The following is a 19,962-nucleotide window of genomic DNA, read 5'->3' on the forward strand; positions in this document are numbered from 1 at the left end:
ACCTGAGAGGCTCACTTAATAGTTGACTGAGTTTTCCCCTCTGTATCATGCCTAAATATTTTGATGTGGATTTTATTACTTTTTGGCTGCATTAGTAAATTCAGTTTGTAAAATGCCGAAAGAACTTTATATAATACACAAAATGTATCTTAAATAAATGTACTATAGTAATCTTGTAGTTTAAATTTCTATTTAATAGATTCAGAAATGGAAGTTATACATCTCTGCTGATTTTCTAATTAATTTGGTAAACATTACTACCATCAACTTAATAGATGTTAGCTTTCAAAAGGTACTGTGTTAAACATGTAGTTTTTAGTTATTTAGTTAGCATTCTTCAAGGCTTCTTCAATTTTCTTGCTTTTAATTTTTGCCAGGGAGCATCATTGTTTTTTGTGTTTAAGTAGGTTTTTATAATTTCATAGGTAACTTTGGAGTATCAGCTAGCTAGAATGAACTTCATAGCATATAGTATGATTTTTCTGATAGGACCTAAGTTGTTCCCAGAATTGCACCATGCTTTTGTAAGGTGAACATTTTGAATACTTTATTTAACCACTGGATGTACTTTTTTTAATTATTAAAAATAATTTTCGGTAAATGGACTACTCCATCCAAAGAGTTTCTTTGAACTACTACATACATATCAGAATGCCTTTTTTTTAAACCTTCATAAATAAATTAATATGCATTAAAAATGGCTATAGGAAAATGAAACTGAACAAATAAAAAGCAAATCTGTACTGATGTGTATCCATTAGAATAGGCAAGATTATGCTACAGTAATAAGCCTAAAAACTCAGTGACTAAAAACAATGAAGATTACTATTCGTGTATGCCACATGTTCATTGTAGTTTGACAGCAGTGATGCCTTTGTTGTCGTCACTTGGGGACTCAGGCTGAGGCAGGTTCTATCTTGACAATTGCAGTTCTGGGCAAAGAAAATGTAGTGACTCTTGATATTTTTAAAACTTCTGCCTGAAAATGGCATAGTTCACCTTGGCGAGATGTAACCACATCTGAGTTCAACAGGGTGAATGATCCTCACGCAGAGAGGGACACTGGATGTTGCAAACAGTGTGGCAGTTTTCTAAAGTGAGCTCTCAGCAACTATCAGTAGTTTCTGTATGAAGCTTAGACCATGTCTGGTTTGAAACTGACTATGGGAAGAAAGTGAACTGTTTTCACCTAATCATAACCTGATGAGTTTTAGAAGTCGTACTGACAGTGCATTGAACGCATATACACACACGCCCACACAATTCTACACGGTCCAAATGATGCAGGAACTGTTTTACAGTAACATTTATACCACTGAGAATATTGCTGTTCTACATGCAGTGTGGACAGGGAGTAACGGCATTGGATGGACTGACCTCCTTTAAATTCACAGCTGTACGTCAGCCAGTACCATTCATAAATTTAATGAGTACATTACAGTTTAGCACGGTTTTAAACTTCTTTCTTTCTTTTTTTTTTTTTTGGCTTTCAAAAAAACAACAAAAAGGCCAGATTTTAATTTGGAATCTACGTGTATAATGGTATAGTGTATTAAAGAGAAAACTGGCTGCTACAAATAGCTAATAGTTTAAATAACAAATATAATGGAACCATTAGTGATATTGCCAAAATTCACACCAAAATGAAAATATTATAATTTGTTATAAGATCGGTGATTTTTGTTTTTTAAATCTCCAACAAATTAGCTAGTGATTATTTATTTTGTTGCTAACAATTCTTTTTATGTTGATTTTTTTAGATATTACTGATTTTCCAAAAATATTTTGTGAAACTTCCCAGAAGCTGGTGAGTGTGGAAGCCTTCGCTCTGACTGCTAAATATTATTCTGTACAAAACTTGGGGATATGTACTCCTTTTGAACAGTTGCTTGTAGCCCTTCGTGGAAATCAAAAACAGAGAACTGGTAGGTGTGTTTGTGTGTGTGTATGTATGTTTTTTTAGGCATTTAGAAGCAATATATTATTCATATGTGTATATATTTCCAACATGTTCTTAATTTATTGTTAGACCTTATATCATGAGCCCCGATAGACTGATTTGTTCTAAATGAGTAGGTTTTCTTATGCACCATATTAAACAAAAAACTTAGGTATAGATCGCCACATTTTTTTTCCTACATCGCAGTCTAGTTATCAGTCTTTTCCTTTGTAGTTAATTGTTTTATGTTTCAAGGAACATTTTTAATAATGTTATATGAGTCTTTTCATTTTATTAATTCAAATTTGATTCATAGCAGCTAAACTAATAGAGATCTATCATACAGACACCACAATAGGATCTCTGTATTGTTTTCATATTTAATTATAGAAAACATGAGCATCAACTGATGATTCTTATTAAGTTTTGTTTCTTTAGTAGCAGTACTTTAATTTTGTTTTATTTTTGTTCAGATGAAAATGTGAAGCCAGATGAGTTTATGAATTTGAAAAAATCTCATGAAGTTCAGGCAATGTCAGAGCTCATCAGCAGTATTGCTGATTACTGTGGAATAAAGCAGGTAAGAGTATTTGCCTATATATTCATGTGTTAAAATTATTGCCATTTTGGGGGGTATCATTCAAATTTCCTTTTCTACTATCACTGTCTAGCCTTTAAAATGTCATTAAGTAATAGCTGATGTGAGATGTCACATCACGTCTGATCCTTTAAAACTGCTCTCATTTCCCAATATACTGCAATAAAAACAAATTTATACTAAAAATAAGATATGACTATTAATGTTTTGCCACAAATTTCACTCTTTTCAGAGTGGATAGAAGGTATGGTAATTCTCTTTTTCTTATGTTGTAACTCCAATTTGAAGCAGCATTATGAAGATGGCATTCTGCAAAATTGTTTACCACTAGGTGTTCTCAAGGACCTGGGTTACCATGCTGTGGTCTGGGGCACCTGCCTCATTATTGTAACATAAAGAAACTTGGATTCTTTCATAGTGTCAGAATTATAATGCATTCCTGTTGTAAAAAATAGCCTTTATGAAGGGTAGTAATGTCTGAAAATAGATGTTAAAATAAAATCAGTGATTGCCTCCATTGACCTATAAAAACAGTAAGTTATTTTTCTTATCCCTACAAGAACATCTATGGGGGTAATGGAGGATTTTTTCCCTTCTTCAGTTTTTATTAGGTGTTAGAATCTTTTCCATGTATTCTTTCAGACTTGTGGAGAGTTTGAGATTGATTAGAAAACGATCACAGCTTGGGCCGGGCATGCAGAACCACTTATGGCAACATAGATCTCTAGAGTAGGAACTAAAAGGCAAGAGCCAAGGTAATAGTTTTCAGCCTTTTCTCCAGTGTATCATAGCTAAGCAGTACCTGTCAGGATCGGTAATGGGCTCACCGTGACAGTAATACTCACCTGGAGTAAAAAGGGCAAGTACACAGTAAAATTTAACAAACTGCTGCTGTACATAACACATAGATGAATATTAGAAACATAAAAATGAATGGGAAAAATAAGCAATTTACAGAAGACTACGTATTTTATGGTATCGTTTTTTAAAAGCTCTTAAGCAAAATAATGGTATATTCTTAATGCAAAAAATATATGCAAAAAAACCATTAAAGAAGCAAGGGAATCATAAACAATCATTTGAGAATAGTTGTTACCTCCAGTAGGGGAAGCAGGGAGATGGGATATGGAAAGAAAACGAGTTATATGGACTGGAAATACTAACATTCTAGTTCTTAGGATGGCTGGTGGGTTCACGGGTATAGCAGATGCTACTGGATGCCTTATTCAGATACTCTTGGGCCTCACCATTTCATGGTGTGCCGGGCTGCTTTCTACCTGTTTCTACATTTCTTTTCCTGTGGGTTTTCTCTGTCTGCTGAAGCATGGCACTGCCTGCATACAAGTTCTGGGGATTAATTCCTCCCTATGAGCATCCTTGAATTAATGACTAATACACATTGATAAACAAATACATCAACTCCCGGACTTTCCAGGTGGGATGACTATGAGGTATGTGTTCTACAGTAGCTCTCCAAGTTTCTCAGTGTGATTAACCCAGGTTGCCCTAAAGTGGTATTTTGCTTAAGAACATACCTTTTATTGGGCTGTCTTCCTTTCTCTTTTTTCTCTTCTCTATTTTCCTGTCAGTGTTTTCTTCACTTCCCAAATAAGTCACCTATAATTAAATCTTCGAGGGGTATTTATTATTAGAATGGAAATCCAAGTCCATTCTTCAGAAGATTTTTGTGAGGAGTAAATTATGTATGCATATGGATACATGTGTGTAAGTAAAAGCCCTTTGACATCTGTACATAACAGAAGTCAAAACATTAAAGTGAAATTAACTAAAATTTTCCAGAAATAAAATTAGTTTGTTTTTTTTTTTTGGCTGCGACACACAGCATACAAGATATCATAGTTGCCTGACCAGGGATTGAACCCACGCCCCCTGCAGTAGAAGCACGGAGTCTTAACCACTATTATTCTTTATAACTTTACATTTCAACTGCATTTATTCTTTTATTTATATGAAATATTACATAATAAATAACTTTAAATTAATAAAGCAGATTTATTTCTAAAGTGCAGAGAAAAAAAATTTGAAATAGCTTAATGTTTCACGTTAGACCTTCTCTAAGGGAACTTTTTTCATAGTGATGGAGATTGTTTCTAGTGAGTGAAAAAAACCTGTATTAAAGGTTTTTTATTTTTTAAAGAAAAAAACCTGTATTAAAGGTTTTTTCTTTTTTAAAGACTTACAGGGTCTTTCTCTTGAAATTACTTAATAGCAATATTTGATTCTCAAAATAGTTAAGTTTGAAACGTATTACGTGTGTACTATTTTTACTTTTAAAAAGCAGATTTAATAAATGTAGATTTCATGGGGATAGTTGGAAACCCAGATACTAAAATCTTAACTTTACTAGTGACCAAAAAGAACTAGAGAAGAAAAAAAAACAATTTATTTTTGCCTCAACCACATTGCTCCCTACATGCCAAAAACCTTTGCCTCTCTCATCCCCATTACCAAGTCTTCTTACTTCTTAATTTTTATTTCTAAAATATGTTCACTGATTCACACTTGCATGCATGCGTTCATTTATTAAATATTTCTTTGGCTCCTACCATGTGTCAGGTGCCGTTATAGATGCTGAGGATACAGTAGTAAACAAAACAAAACGTATCTTTGCCTTTATGGCATTTATACTCTAATGAGGAGAGATAGATAATAAAATCATTATAAGTATATTTTATTGTATATGTTGATATACTTTAAGGAGAAAAAAAATAAAAAGGAAGTAGCTAATTCAGGGATGGGGGATTAAAGCTTTTGATTAGGAAGAGAGGGGCAAGTAAGACCTCATTGTAAAGATAACATTTGAGTTAAGATCTCCTTCAAGAGGTAAGAGAGTTATCCATTAGAATATCCGGATGAAAAATTTTTTAGATGGAGGGAATAGCACATTCAGTGGCCCTAAAGCGGGAATATACTTGGTGTATTCTTTTTTTAAAAATTAATTAATTTATTTATTTATTTATTTATGGCTGCATTGGGTCTTCGTTGCTGCGTGTGGGCTTTCTCTAGTTGCAGCGAGAGGGGGCTACTCTTGGTTGTGGTGCACGAGCTTCTCTTGTTGTGGAGCACGGGCTCGAGGCGCGCGGGCTTAGTTGCTCCGTGGCATGTGGGATCTTCCCGGACCAGGGCTCGAACCCGTGGCCCCTGCATTGGCAGGTGGATTCCTAACCACTGTGCCACCAGGGAAGCCCCACTTGTTGTATTCTTGAAAGAGCCAAGAAGCCAGATTAACTCCAGTGGTGAGAGCAAGGACAAAGTAGTAGGAGCTGAGGTTGTGGTGGCAGAAGCAGGTCATGAAGTTGTAGAGTCTTAGAGGCCGTTGTGATGATTTGGGCTTTTATCTTGAATGAGATGGGAAGCCGTTGGAGCAACTGGATCAGTCTGACTGCCGTGTTGCGGAGTGTTATGAAGCAAATATTGGGCTGGCCAAAAAGTTTGTTCGGGTTTTGGTAACATGTTATGGAAAAACCCGAATGAACTTTTTGGCCAACCCAATATTTCCATTACCTTTGCAACTCTTCGCCATAGTCTTTGTAAACATTCAAGCTGGTTCTTTTCAGAAATTAGCTCATATGTAAGCATGAGCTTCCAGAGTTGAGGCAAAAAGCTTAGTAACAAAGGAGGTTAGTAGCAGGAGATAAGTTTAGGGAAGTGATGAGAGATTTTACTTAGAGGCGTGGTATGATCAGTCTTTGTTTTGTTCTCTTGAGAATACACTCAAGGAGGGAAGGTGAGAGCAGGGAGATCATTGAGGAGGCCGTTGCAATAACCTAGACTTAGGGTGCAGTTGGTATGAAATACCCTTGGTAAGACTGGATTTTTTCACAATTCAGGTGGAGGGTATGAGAGAAAGAAAGGAGTCTTGTTCTCCACCTGGAAGTATGGAGATACTATTAACTATGATGGAGAAGATTATGGGAGGGGCAGGTTTTACAGAGACTATCAAGAACTTAGTTTTGAACATGTTAAATTTGAGATGCTTATTAGACATTCAAGTGGAAATGTTAGGTACACTGTTGGATATGAGTATGAAGTTCATGGTAGAATTCCATACTGGAATTATAAATTTGAAAGTCATTAGCTTATAATAGTAGGGAGATCTCCAGGTCAGTCAACAAAATATAACTCTCCTGTCTGAAGTATAGTACCATACTAATACTAATATTAAGAAATGTAATCACTATGTGTAGCAATATTTCTATGAGAAAGTCTTCTAAGCAGTATTAGGAAACAAGGAAGATACTTCCCACCAGGTATTACACTGGAGACTCCTCTATCTTCAAACCTATAAGATGATCCAGGAAGGAAAAGACCGTTGTGAGTAAGGGGTAAGAGATCAGGATTGTGAAGGTTTTGCCACTCAGATAAGAGAGTTTGAAGGCAAAAATATGTATGATTTATGTAACCTTTAATTGCAGAGTTTGCCATTCTCTTGCTAACACTGTATATATTACTGAAAGGCCAATTTGGAGAGGGATAAAAATCAGTTTGGGTCAGTAAGATATAAGTGAGCTGATAGATTTTTCTAGGAAATTTTGCCTATTACTGAAAAGGGTTTCAGATATTATATTGTGAAGACATGATTCTTAGGTTTTCCCCAGCCATCTTGCAACCAGAGGAATTACAAATACGTTGGCCCAAACGCCATATGTGGTTGAGCCTCTGGTTGGTTCAGCTACTCTACTGCCAGATTTCTTAAGTGAGGTGAGTTTTTCTCAGTGATGGAAATTTGATGTTCTGTTACTTGCAGACAAAATTTTCCTCATTCACAAGTGGAATTGTTATATGCAGATCTGGGAACAAACTCAATTACCTCTTGGTAAGAAAACATCTGTATTGGGGGGAACAAATGTCCTGGTGCTTACAAACAACCCATTGGTTGCTAACATTAAGCCTGCCATTGGCATCAGTGAATGTGTTTTTGTAGAAGGAAGGGAATGGAGAGCTTTGCTTTCTCTAGAGATTCAGATATGGGGAAATTGATTTAATAGAGTTTCTACTCTATAGCCCTTGTATTCATGAGTATGGTATCTTCAGATAGATTGTAGTTCCTTAGGCTCAAGGTATATAATGCTTCTGTATTTCCCATAATACCTAACCTAGAGATTAACATTAAAAAGGGGGCATAGGGAATTATTTGTAAGCTAGACACTTATTTAGCAGACATCATTTATTGGAGTTTTACCTATGAATTGCAATTTTGCTTGAGTTGAAATTTTTGAGGATTTCATTGATGATATGCATTATTTCAAATATAGGAAATTTTCCTTGAGTGGCTCATATTTATGTCAGGATTTAATTGGTTTTAGGAATTAAAGATTAGATATAATGAGATTAGATAATGATTTCCTATGATAATATTTCTGTAATTGTCCATTTATTTCTTATGAAATGACATGACAATACAGTAAACAATCTTGGTAATTTTATATGTCTTTTATCATTTTTAGTTTTATTGAGGTATAATTTATATATTCACCAATTCTAGGTGTACACTTTGATGCATTTGGTAATTGTATGCAGTTGTTTAGCCACTGTAATAAAAAAATATTTCTGTCACCATAAAAAGTTTTCTCATACCCTTTTGCAAGATATTTCCTCCTCCATTCTCAAGGAATTACTGCTCTGCTTGTAGTTTTGACTTTTCTAGAACATCGTATAAGTGGAATCAAATAATATGTAGATGTTTGTGTTTGACTATCCTTTAGCGCATAGTTTTTAGAGTCATCAATATTTTTATGTGCATTGACTCTTTGTTCCTCATTTTTGGGTATAGTATGCTACAGTATGGATATACCACAATTTGTTTTTCAATTCATTGGTTGATGGATATTTGAGTTGTTACCAATTTTTTGGCCGCTATGAATTTATTCACATACAAGACTTTGTGGACATGTTTGCATTTCTCTTGGGTAAATAGCCCAGAGTGGGATTTGTAGGTTGTATAGTAAGTGTATGCTTTAACTCTATGTTAAACTGCTGATGTTTTCCAAAGTGACTGTACCATTTTACATTTGTGTATATCTCATTATGATTTTAGTTTGCAGTTCCCAAAAGAGTAGTGATATTGGACATCTTTTTATAGTGGTCATTTGTATATCTTCTTCTGTGAAGTGTGTGTTCAAATGCTCTGCCCATTTTTTAATTGGTGGCTTGTCTTATTATTGAGTTGTTAGAGTTCTTTATATATTCTGGACACAAACCCTTAGATACATGTTTTGCAAATATTTCTTACCCTTTTTAACTATGTATTTTGAATAGCAAAGGTTTTAATTTTAATGAAGTCCATTTTTCAATTATTTCTTTGTAGTTTATGCTTTTTATGTCCTACATAAGAAATCTTTTCCCCTCCCAATGTCACAAAGATACGCAGGAATTAAAGATATGCCTGCTTGGCATATGACATGTAAAAATCTTTTTTTTCCCATACAGACATCCAGTTATACCCACACCATTTGTTGAAAAGACTGTCTTTTCCTTTGGATTACTTTAGTTGTTTTGTCAAAAACCAGTTGACTATATATATAACTGTGGGTCTATTTCTGGACTCTGTTTATTCCATGGATTTATATTTCTATTTTTATACCAGCACTACACTGTTTTGATTACTGTAGTTTTTTTTTGTTTTTTAAAAAAACAGTTTTCTTTTTTTAATATTATTAATTAATTTATTTATTTATTTATTTTTGGCTGTGTTGGGTCTTCGTTTCTCTGCGAGGGCTTTCTCTAGTTGTGGCGAGCGGGGGCCACTGTTCATCGCGGTGCGCGGGCCTCTCACTGTCGCGGCCTCTCTTGTTGCGGAGCACAGGCTCCAGACGTGCAGGCTCAGTAGTTGTGGCTCACGGGCCTAGTTGCTCCGTGGCATGTGGGATCTCCCCAGACCAGGGCTCGAACCCGTGTCCCCTGCATCGGCAGGCAGATTCTCAACCACTGTGCCAACAGGGAAGGCCTGTAGTTTTATATTGATTCCTGAATCAGTGTAAATCCTCAAACTTTTTCTTTTCAAAATCGTTTTGGTTATTCTAGGTACTTTGCCTTCTCATATAAATTGTAATATCTGCTTATGAATTTCTTTTAAAAACCCTGCTGGGATTTTGATTAGGATTGCATTGAATCTATATGTCAGTTTGGGAGAATTGCCATCTTAATATTGAGTCTAACTATTTCATGAATATGGTATATCTTTATTTAGCTCTTTTAAATTTTTCCTATGCAGTGTTTTCTAGTTTTCAGTGTATAGATCATGCGTAACCTCTGTTAAATTTATGCCTAGATTTGTATTTTTATGCTATTTTAATTCAATTGGTTTTAAATTTTATTTTCTAATTGTTCTTTACTACTGTAATGCATATGTTCTGATGGTTCTTTATTCATTTCTAATGAGCTTGTATCTTGACACATTGCTAACTTGACTTACTAGTTCTTTTAACTTTTGTATGCATTCCTTAGAATTCTCTACAGATACAATCATGTTATCTATGAAGAAAGACAATTTTACTTTCAATATTTATGTCTTTTACATCTTTTCCTTGACTTATTATTACACTGCTTAGAACTTCTCTTAAAATGTTGAATAAAAATGATGAGAGTTGTTGGTTTTTAATAGTAATCAAAAATTAAAATTAAAAAAAGCATAACAGGTTGTATAAATTATACATTCCTTTACTTTTTAAAAAAATATCGCGAATGCTTTCAGTTACCATCTGACTAAAATCCTTTTAATTCATTCTGGTTTTCTTTAGATAATTGACCTGGGTTCTGGAAAAGGCTACCTAAGCTCCTTTTTGTCCTTAAAGTATGGCTTAAAAGTTTATGGAATTGATTCCTCAAATACCAATACTCATGGAGCTGAGGAGAGAAACAGGAAACTGAAGAAACATTGGAAAGTCTATCGTAGGCGGTCAAAATTAGATGTCAATGGACTGGCATTACAAATGGCAAAAGAAAGGAAAGTGCAAGATGAAATTAAATTTAAAGCTGATATTGAGGGAGTATGTAACAGCAGTACTGCAAATCAAGAAAAGATGTCAACCTCGGACTTTCTGCCAGATTTTTCAGCCTCTGTAATTTCTAACATCAGAAAACAAATGGAAAACCTACATGTTTATTCACATCGAGAAGAAAATTTGTGTTTTGAAAATGCCTTTTCTCTTAGGGACCTTTTGCCTATTAATGCCATAGAACCTACTTCTTCATCCCATATACCCAAGAGAAAAATGTCTGAAACAAATAAAGAGAGAAGAAAAATGACGTCAAAGTCAAATGAATCCAATATATATTCACCTTTAACATCTTTTATCACTGCTGATTCAGAACTACATGATATTATTAAAGATCTGGAGGTAATTTTATTTTTTTAATTCCTTAATTTCATTTATATATAAAGGCTTTAAGACATAGAATTAAGTTTTAATGATAGCTTACTTAACCTGCGTATCTTATTTGATTACATTAATATAAAGGACCAAGAAAATAAAATTATATTCAGGCTTTCATGATTTCCACAGCTATCAAAATCTGACAATCTGACAATTATGATTTTCCAGAAGGGAGTACCCTCCACTCATTTGTAAGCCTAAATTAGACAGAAGTACCAATACTAAATCTAGTCAGCTAAGTTCTCGTTATGCAATTTATGAGTTGTTAAAATTCCAATCCAAGAAAGCTCTTACATTTTATTTAAATTTGAAGTAAAGATGTACCTAGGGCAATATTATGTTTAATGTTAGCCTTGGTAACCAAATTTGCAATTTTCTTGAGCAAGACCAACTTCTGAGTATTCTTAAAAAATTTGAACTTTTTCTAAACTACAAGTATGTCAAGTTATGCAGAGATAATATATCTTAAAGGCAACATTGTATGTGAAAACAGTATTGTAGAGGAGTTTTTAGAAATCATTTGGCCTGACTCATTGTTTTAAAAAAATGGGGTAGCCTTTGATGTTATAATATTCTACTCTTGTTAAATTTTTTGAAAATTCTTCCCTAAAGAATGAATAAACAAAAGATACCAGAATTCTTTATAAATTTAAATCCTTGTTTGGTAGCTAACCAGTGTTTTGTTACTTTGTCATTTTAGAATGGGGAATTTTTCTTTTTCCCAGATATTTCAGGATTTCACTAATTATGGGAAACCGGTTAATCCTCATTAATTGTTTTTCCAATATATAAAATCAGTAATTAAGTTATAGCTTAACCTTCTGTTAGGGTTAAATAACCCCAATTACTTTAACCTGACTTAAAAATGTATACATTTTTAGGACTTATTATCATATATTTATGTTTTTAAAAGTCTTCTGGAAAATATATGATCAAAACTGTATGCAGACTTTTATAAGAATTTGACTTATAAAAGATATGCTGGAAGATTGTATCTTGGGTCCTTAGTTAAGTAGCAATTTAATAACCAGAGTTAACCAATGCCTCCCATCTCCTCCCCTCCCCGCCCTACAGCACACACATACAATACTTAAATATTTTACTGTTAGGATAATATGCTGATTATGTATTTTTGTTTGCCACCTGCTGGTATTTTTAACTAACCTTGTGTAATGAATACACTGAAAAATGAGATTAAATATCTTGGTGTTATCTTTAGGGAGAACTAGCCTAAAAGAGAGATTTATATCTCTGTTATCTACCCTTAATTAACAATAAGCCCTTTCTCTCTGAATTCCTTTTTATTTATAACATTATAATGTCTAAATAAAACCTACCCAAACTATGTAATCATTGAGAAAAGCAAAATAGTTGCACAACACTCCAGAAATTGGGCTTTGAAGAGAATGTTGGTTGAAGCAACAGAATGTTCTATCAGGTTGAAGCAACTTACAGGTACAATTATTTTCTTTAGAAAGGTAACACTTCAGTCCTGTCTATGTCTACATCATATGGGCTAAAATCACATTTTTGGTAAAATAACTTAAGTGAAAAAATTGTATTTGTTCTGAAGATAGTTATACAAATATACTTGATTCACATCTTAATGTCCATTATTTTGAATTTATAACATGATGATGATGATGTAAGAATAGAAGACATTTACTGAATTTTATTGGATGCCAGAGATTGTACCAAGTCATTTACCAGTATTAACTTATTAAAGTCTTGCAATAACCCATTGAGGTGAGATACTATTATTAGCCTCATTATACAGAAGAGGAAACTAAGGAACTGAAGAGTTAAAACAAACAAACGGTATATTGATCAAGATTCTGTGAGTGCATGCCTATGCACCCATTCTGTATGTGTATACATCTAAATTACGCTTTGGATAATTAGGAGAACATTATCCAAATTCTATCCAAAAATAAAATTTTTACATAAAATTCATGTTATAAAATTTAGAACAAAAATTTTATATTGAATTTAATCTTGTCATATTTGATGCAGTGAACGAACTAAGTAAACTTTTGGTGTTGGAGTAGAAATGCCGACTTAGCAACACTTAATTTTATTTTTTATGACAATGTTTTATAAGTTTCGATGGGTATGGGTGAAGAAGTGAATTTTAAAAATTGACTAGTAAGGTATTAATGTGTCTCAAATCATAAGTTTGTCCTAGTAGTGCAGGCTACATTGTATTGATCCAACGTTAATTTGAGTAGTCATTAAGCAAATATTAGTTGTAAAAGAAACCAGAGAAAATTCAAATGAGTAACCAAAAACACTAGAAAATCAACTGAAAGTTATGTCAGTTTTGGTAAAAGATCAGTCATTTTGCCTTTAAAGGCAATAGTTATTTGTTATGAAAATAAAAGACATACAATACTTTCTAGGTAAAATTTCATCATTTTAAAAAGCTCTACATCTTCTAATAAACATTTAAATGTTTTTTAACCCTCCTTTTAATTTCCAAAATTTATTTTTCCTTCTCATTTTTTTTTATTTTCATTTTTTGAGGATTGTTTGATGGTAGGTCTGCATACTTGTGGTGATCTTGCTCCAAATACTCTGCGAATATTTACTTCCAAGTCTGAAATCAAGGGAGTTTGCAGTGTGGGTTGTTGCTACCACCTCTTATCTGAAGAGTTTGAAAACCCACATAAAGGTACAAGTTCTTCATATCCCATAATTTTATTTATTTGAGCATAATGGCTGCTTTGTATCGCTCCTTTTTTTGTTGTTGACATTATTGTCACTTTGAATTAACATTTGAGATAATATCTGATGTTCTTGCAATTTTAGAAATGTTACATCAAATGAAATTTGATGAACTATCACTTGCGTTGTATTTTATTATAGATTTTTTAGTCATAGTATGGTCTTAATGAATGCCGAAAACTGCAAATATGTGAAATATTTGTGTGGTGTATTTTTAGAGAACTTCTGTTTAAAAATATTTGTAAGATATACATTTACTAAGGTAGTAAAGCTAAGTTTTTTTGTCATAAATATAGAATGGGCAAGGTTTATTTTCATTTCCAAAGCCTTCTCAATTTTGTAACAAATATTGATATTTGTCCCCTCAAAAAGTTTCTTACAGTAGTTTGAAGGGTCAAAATACTATGATTTTTAAAAGCTGGAAAACTGTGCAATTGTATTAAAATAATAGTATTCAAACTGTGCTCCCTGGGCTGAGAAGGTGCCTGAGGGGCAAAGTACAGAGTACGTTGACAGGACTGAAAACACCTACAACCCTTCCTCCAGAGCAGCTCCTGAAACTCCTCTCTTTGATCCATTTTATATGTTATTTCTCTTATTAGACACATGGTTTCAAAACCACTGGTTCAGGTTAGATGGTTATTTAGATGGTTATCTATTAATATTAGCAGTTCTTTTTTCTGTTAGTTTAGTGAAGTGTTTATCAACATCCAGTGTCCCTTGGTAAGAATTTTTAGGTCAGGAAGTTGTGTGAATATAGATGGTATTGCTTGCTCTTTTTCTCAATTTTAAAACCCAGATGACTGTAAAAATTTGATTATTTGTCATTTAGTCATTTCCAACAGGTAGAAATTATGATGGTATGATTCTACTGAAAATTGCCTGGGTGAAACAGGTCATCCTTAAAACTGGCAAAGGTTTTTGGGGAAAAGAGTCAATTGAATTTGAATTTTTTATGTCAGGGTTCTAAAAAGTATCTTTTAGGAAAAGTACACAGAAGTAAAATTGTCAATATATAGAGATACACAGAGTGAGAGAAAGAAAGCAAATTGGCAAAAAGTTAACAATTAAACAATTAAACAATTTAAACAATTAAACAAAGTTTAATTTAAATGAAGAATATATGTTTGTCATGCCATTATTTCCAACTTTTCTCTGAGTAAAAAAATTTTCAAGATAAAAATTGGGGGGGAAAGTGAACCTAAAAAATTATTTATTCTAAAGTATATACCCAAATATTTACATTACTTTATAGCCCTTTTTGTGCATCTTTCCTAAAAGAAATGAAAAAAAAAAAAAAACTTTTAATACAATCACAGTTTTACAGCTTTTAAAATATTAAATGCAAACTGTTTTCCTGGATCAGCAAGCATAAAATTTTAGGTAGGGAAGTTTTTGTTCTTAGTTCAAGAGCTTCCTGTTCTATAGGTACAATGAAATGGGTTTTTTTTTAATAATTGGCTTAGTTCAGGGTAGGTGTAACCACTTGGTGTGTCTTTCAATTCAGAGATACTGTCTCACAGTGTAAGATCTTTAATTTCAGTTGCCCGCTTCCTTCTTTCACTTTATCATCATGTCCCCCCAAATGCCTTCCCCTTCCAAAGGGCCTCCCTCTCCTCTTTAGGTGACACATCTTAAGACTGCCATCTCTGGTCAGGCTGGACCCTTGCAGCCATTGCTCAGTATCATCAGGTCTCAGACTTAATCTCTATACTTTACACCATGAGTGGGATCCTCTCTTTTGGCAGCGCTCTCTGTTCTCTGTCACACACATTTTTCTACATCTGACTCTCCTTCTGGAGTGATCCCCAGAGCTGGTTCTGCTGGTTTGAGATGTTTATTTCTTCACTTACACTTAAATCAAAATACGTAGTGTACATGTGGCTTATGAGTAATTTTATCTATCCTCTGTCTGGTTTTTGTTGAGTATGTAAAGAAATTCAGATTTAAGTGGCTATCGTTATTTTATGACAACCAGGAAATGTCTCTGGTACATTTTTCATCTGATGTCTGGTTCTTCAGTTGTGTTCTGTAAGGGGGTTGACAGAAGCTACTTGCTAGGGTAGGAAAAAAATGAAGAGAGTGACCAGTTGCTCCTGTGCCTGTCCATTTTATGTCAGTCTTTAGGTACCTTTTTTTTCTTTTATTTTCCCTAGTCAAATTGTTGTTTAATATTCTTAATTATACTTATTTATAATGTATTTTAATAAAGTGCAAACAAACATAAGGGAAGATATATATTTTTGGAGCTAAATCAAAAGATTAGAGAGAGACCTTTGGGTTATGAGACCACTTTAGTTACCTTTTCTAACACACTATTGCATTAAATTGTTTAGAAGTATTTACTGACCAGGTATTCAGACTGAAATGAGAAATATCTCTGAACAAGGCATGTTCGGTAGAGAGGCCTTTGCGCAATCTGAAGGAAGAAGAAAGATTAGTGCATCCACATCTTCAGCCTCTCCCACTTCGTTTCTGCCATGGAAAGATTTGATAGATTTATGAGTAGAGTGTAGACACTAGTTTTTATTCACTTTTGTATCTTCAGAACTAAGCACATTGCCTCAAACATGGTTCATGTTGATCAATGTTTGTACAATGTGTGTTGAATAGATAATCGAGTGACAGTTGCCTTTGTTCACCGCATCGATAGGATGACTTTGGGCCCAGAACTCAGGCAAGAAAAAGTGTTGGAAAGGTTTGTTAATGACAGTGAGTGGCAGCTGCAAACTCTCATCTTCCCTTCTTACAGGCAGAGTTAATTCATGGAAAGGCCTTCCTGTCAAAAATATCTTAACCATTGAGAATCATTGAGATGATCAGGTAAACAATACTAAGCTTAAGTGGTTAAAGCTAATAGTAATACCTTAATGTTATTTGATTTCCTTATAAATACCTGAAAAGAACAGAGGGTGGGAGCCTTGCTTGTCAGAAAAGCAAAGAATAAGCAGGAAGAAACAGGACTGAGTGATATGATGAATTAGGTGAAGATGTATGCAATGTGAGTACCTTCAAATACTGTGGAAAGAAAGAGTTGGAAAGCCAAGAGATAGGAGAAAAATAAGTGATAGGAATAACAAAAGCAACCTTGGTTCATGTTGCAGTTTTGCCTAGCTTCAGACTGCCACATTTTCTCATCTCAAAAACCAGATGGCAAAAGTCACTCCCTTCTCTCTTTCCCACACCCCTATTTCCATTTTCCTTGCCTTATCTTGGCTATAGTAAAAGGAGAGAAGATATGAACCATCTCCTGCAATGTTTATAACAGTGTTTCTCAACTCTGGCTGGCCAGTTGGATTGTATATGACAGTTTCGGTGTCTAGATGCCTGGGACCCACTTCTGACCTTCTAATGTATAATCTCTAAGGATGGGATTTGAATATAAGTATTTTTAAGAAGCACTATAGGTAATTCTGATGAACAGCATCGTTGTAAACAAGTGTTTGTTATGGTTCCTAAGAAGACAGAATTTTAGAAGATGTTCTGTAGAAATATATTCAAGGTTATTTGTAGTTATTTTAACCTCTCCCATGCAGAGACTTAGGTGGACTCTACTCATGTGCTCGTTTGCATATCCAAACCAAAGGCTGAACCCCGAAGGGTCCAGAAGGGTATATCAGAGTCTAGAGTGCAAAGTAATTAACCGCCCCCCCGCCCAAAAGCCCTTGAAGCATAGAGCTCAGAGTGAAAACCCGGGGAAACCAAACATAGAGGGCATAAATGCACAATAAAGTTAAGGGTTAGAAACTAGACAAAATAAAGGGGAAAAATGTAGAACAAGAAAAGAATGTCCAAGATAATTATTATGAGCACCATTAGAATTTTGATAGCTTAACTTTACTGATGAGCAGTGATGTCTGTGTGTGTGTGAAGGCAGACAACAGCAAGCAGTTTGTTCTTGTCTATTTAGCAGTGACTGTTCGCAAAGATAGAATATGGATGTGGTCTTATTTTGTATATACAGCATATGCTATATAGTCCTAGTATTCCTTACTAAAATAGAAATCCACCACTGTACAGTTTGATCATTCTATTAAAATAACTAACTTATAGGGCAAGGTGTTCGCATGGACAAGGTTAGAGTATTTCCTGTCATATGTCTAGGACTAGGTTCCATGGAGGTATATTTCTGAATAATCAAGTATGTCATGTGTCTCTCCCTTCATATCTTACACACCTGCCTCTAACCCTCAGTTTGTTTGCACAGCTGTTTTTAAGTTTGGATTGGGGCAGTGTTGCCCTTTGGGATGTACATTTGAGTTATTAATAGTCCAACATAGTACAGTAGAAAAGTCTGGTATGTACACTGCAACTTTTTATGATGATGTGTACTATGTAAACAATATGTGTTTTACATGAATATGTTTACCAAGTATGTTGTGGTAGACCATAGAGGTGGTCTGTCATGAATGTTAATTTTCAAAAATACCTCAAAACTCTCTGAGCAATTATGAATACCAAAGTTCTACCATATGTTTTAAAAACTGCTTTAAATATTTATACATTATAAGCCAGTAGTTCCTAGGAGAACACGAAATACCAGAAACAGTATTATTTATTGCAGTGCTTTATAGAACATATATGTTTTCCCAAGCTTGACTTGTTTCAGTGTTTTGTCTTAATATTGATTATCATTATCATAATTAATTTGAAATATTGATATTATTTCTTCCCCCTGAAGTTGGAGAGAGAACTTCTTTTGGTTGTTTTTCCCATAAAGGTAGAAACATGCTGAGGAAACACTACTGGTTACCTATCCAGACCACATCTCTCTTCTTCCTTGCTAACTGAACTATGATTTTGTTCAAGCATCAGTTATTAGGAAGATTGAGCCCTGCTATAGCCTCAGAAATATGTGACTCTCAATCTAAATTAGTTATGGTAATTCCATTTATTTAGGAAAGGATATGAGACACAGTTCTTATCAATGAGGAGCATATCTACTAGAGAGTTTCCTAGGAAATTTTTTTTTTTCTGTTAAAAGTGAACACGACAGAAGCAGCGCTTTTTTTCTGCCTCTGGACTTTATCATCTGTATGTGTTTTTTCAGCCTAATGTATCAACCTGCTAGGTATTCTGTCAGAAATTGATGTTAGTGCTGTAACTGAGTCATTCAGGCCCGGTCTGAAGAATGAATGGTAATTTTCTTTTCCTGTATGTTTATATGATCATATCTGAGGCCTAGGAGTGTAGCATGAATAGAGAAAGAGTTGGGATCCTAGAAAGTCAGATCAGGTGGTTTCATAGAGCTTATTGAGTGGCCTTAATAGGAGCTCCTTCTAGAAGCAACCCTTGTCTGGGCAGAGGCTTGTGCTTGGTCTCTCCCTACCTCTTCCCAGCCCAATGTCAGGGAGTCTGCTAATATCGTAGTGCTTCCAAATACTGCAGATCTGCAGAGTCAAATATAAGTGGTGTAACCCTTGAAAGCCTTGGGCCTACCTTCATGTTTACCCCAGCCTTAATGTTTTACCCGGAAATTAAGGTGATCCTCCCTAGAGCCCTCCATCTCCTTTTGTTTTTTTAACCAAAGGAGGGCTGTAGATCATCTTGTAGCAGCATCTTTCAATCTGGTCCTGCCATTTCTGTATCAAATAGAAATTTGTTAAGGGGATATGATACCTTTCGTACTGTAAGTTGTTTCTCAATTTATGTCACCAATAGGAATTTTAAGGAAGGAGGCTAGATTCTTACATAGTCATCTTCAATGTCTTTTAGAATTAACAATTGGTTTCACTGCTTTAAATTTAGAGGTACTTCACCTGGAAAGGTATCGGGATGTTGAAGGAAAATACTTTGAGCATATTATTTGAAAATGTAACATACTGTTTAAAAATAACTGTATCTTATATTTTGAGATCTTTTGGATATTCAGTATATGCTGTTAAAAACTCCTAAGATAGTATTAGCTAGTTAGGATCAGCATTACACCATGTATTGTAGCTACAGAAAGGTATGACTAATTTCTTAGTCAAGTAAATAGCAGTGAATTAATCTCATCATTGCAGCAGTGCACACAATTGCTGTCTTTTCAGTAAAGATTTAACAGTATTTTCTATCTCATATAATATGTATTTTATTAAACAAATCTGTTTGCTTTCATCTTTTAATGCTAGAAGTTTGGAGGATGTAGAGGAATAAAGTGTGGTTTCTTTTTTCAAAAGAGCATGTACTTTACTTCCATTTCCAGCCGTGTATGATTTTTCTGAGGAACTCTCCTGCTATAGTTCAGCTAGACCCTGCCTAAATTAGAAAATGTATTTTTTTAAGCATTTCTAACTCTACAAAAATAAGGGAAATCTCCATGG

General features: G+C 34.2%; 1 protein-coding gene across 6 annotated transcripts in view; it reads left to right on the plus strand.

Moving 5' to 3' along the window:
• The window catches only part of METTL25 (methyltransferase like 25), a 178,432-nt gene that overhangs the window by 17,433 nt on the left and 141,037 nt on the right, over window positions 1–19,962 (plus strand). For all 6 annotated transcript variants that reach the window (XM_059936623.1, XM_059936622.1, XM_059936621.1 and 3 more), the window contains exons 2-5: window positions 1,761–1,925; window positions 2,413–2,519; window positions 10,298–10,897; window positions 13,457–13,604. In XM_059936623.1, the coding sequence (XP_059792606.1) occupies window positions 1,761–1,925; window positions 2,413–2,519; window positions 10,298–10,897; window positions 13,457–13,604 (1,020 nt within the window). The remainder of the gene's footprint in view (window positions 1–1,760; window positions 1,926–2,412; window positions 2,520–10,297; window positions 10,898–13,456; window positions 13,605–19,962) is intronic.

The sequence above is a fragment of the Balaenoptera ricei genome, chromosome 10 (genome assembly GCF_028023285.1).
Source record: "Balaenoptera ricei isolate mBalRic1 chromosome 10, mBalRic1.hap2, whole genome shotgun sequence".
Lineage (NCBI taxonomy): Eukaryota > Metazoa > Chordata > Mammalia > Artiodactyla > Balaenopteridae > Balaenoptera > Balaenoptera ricei.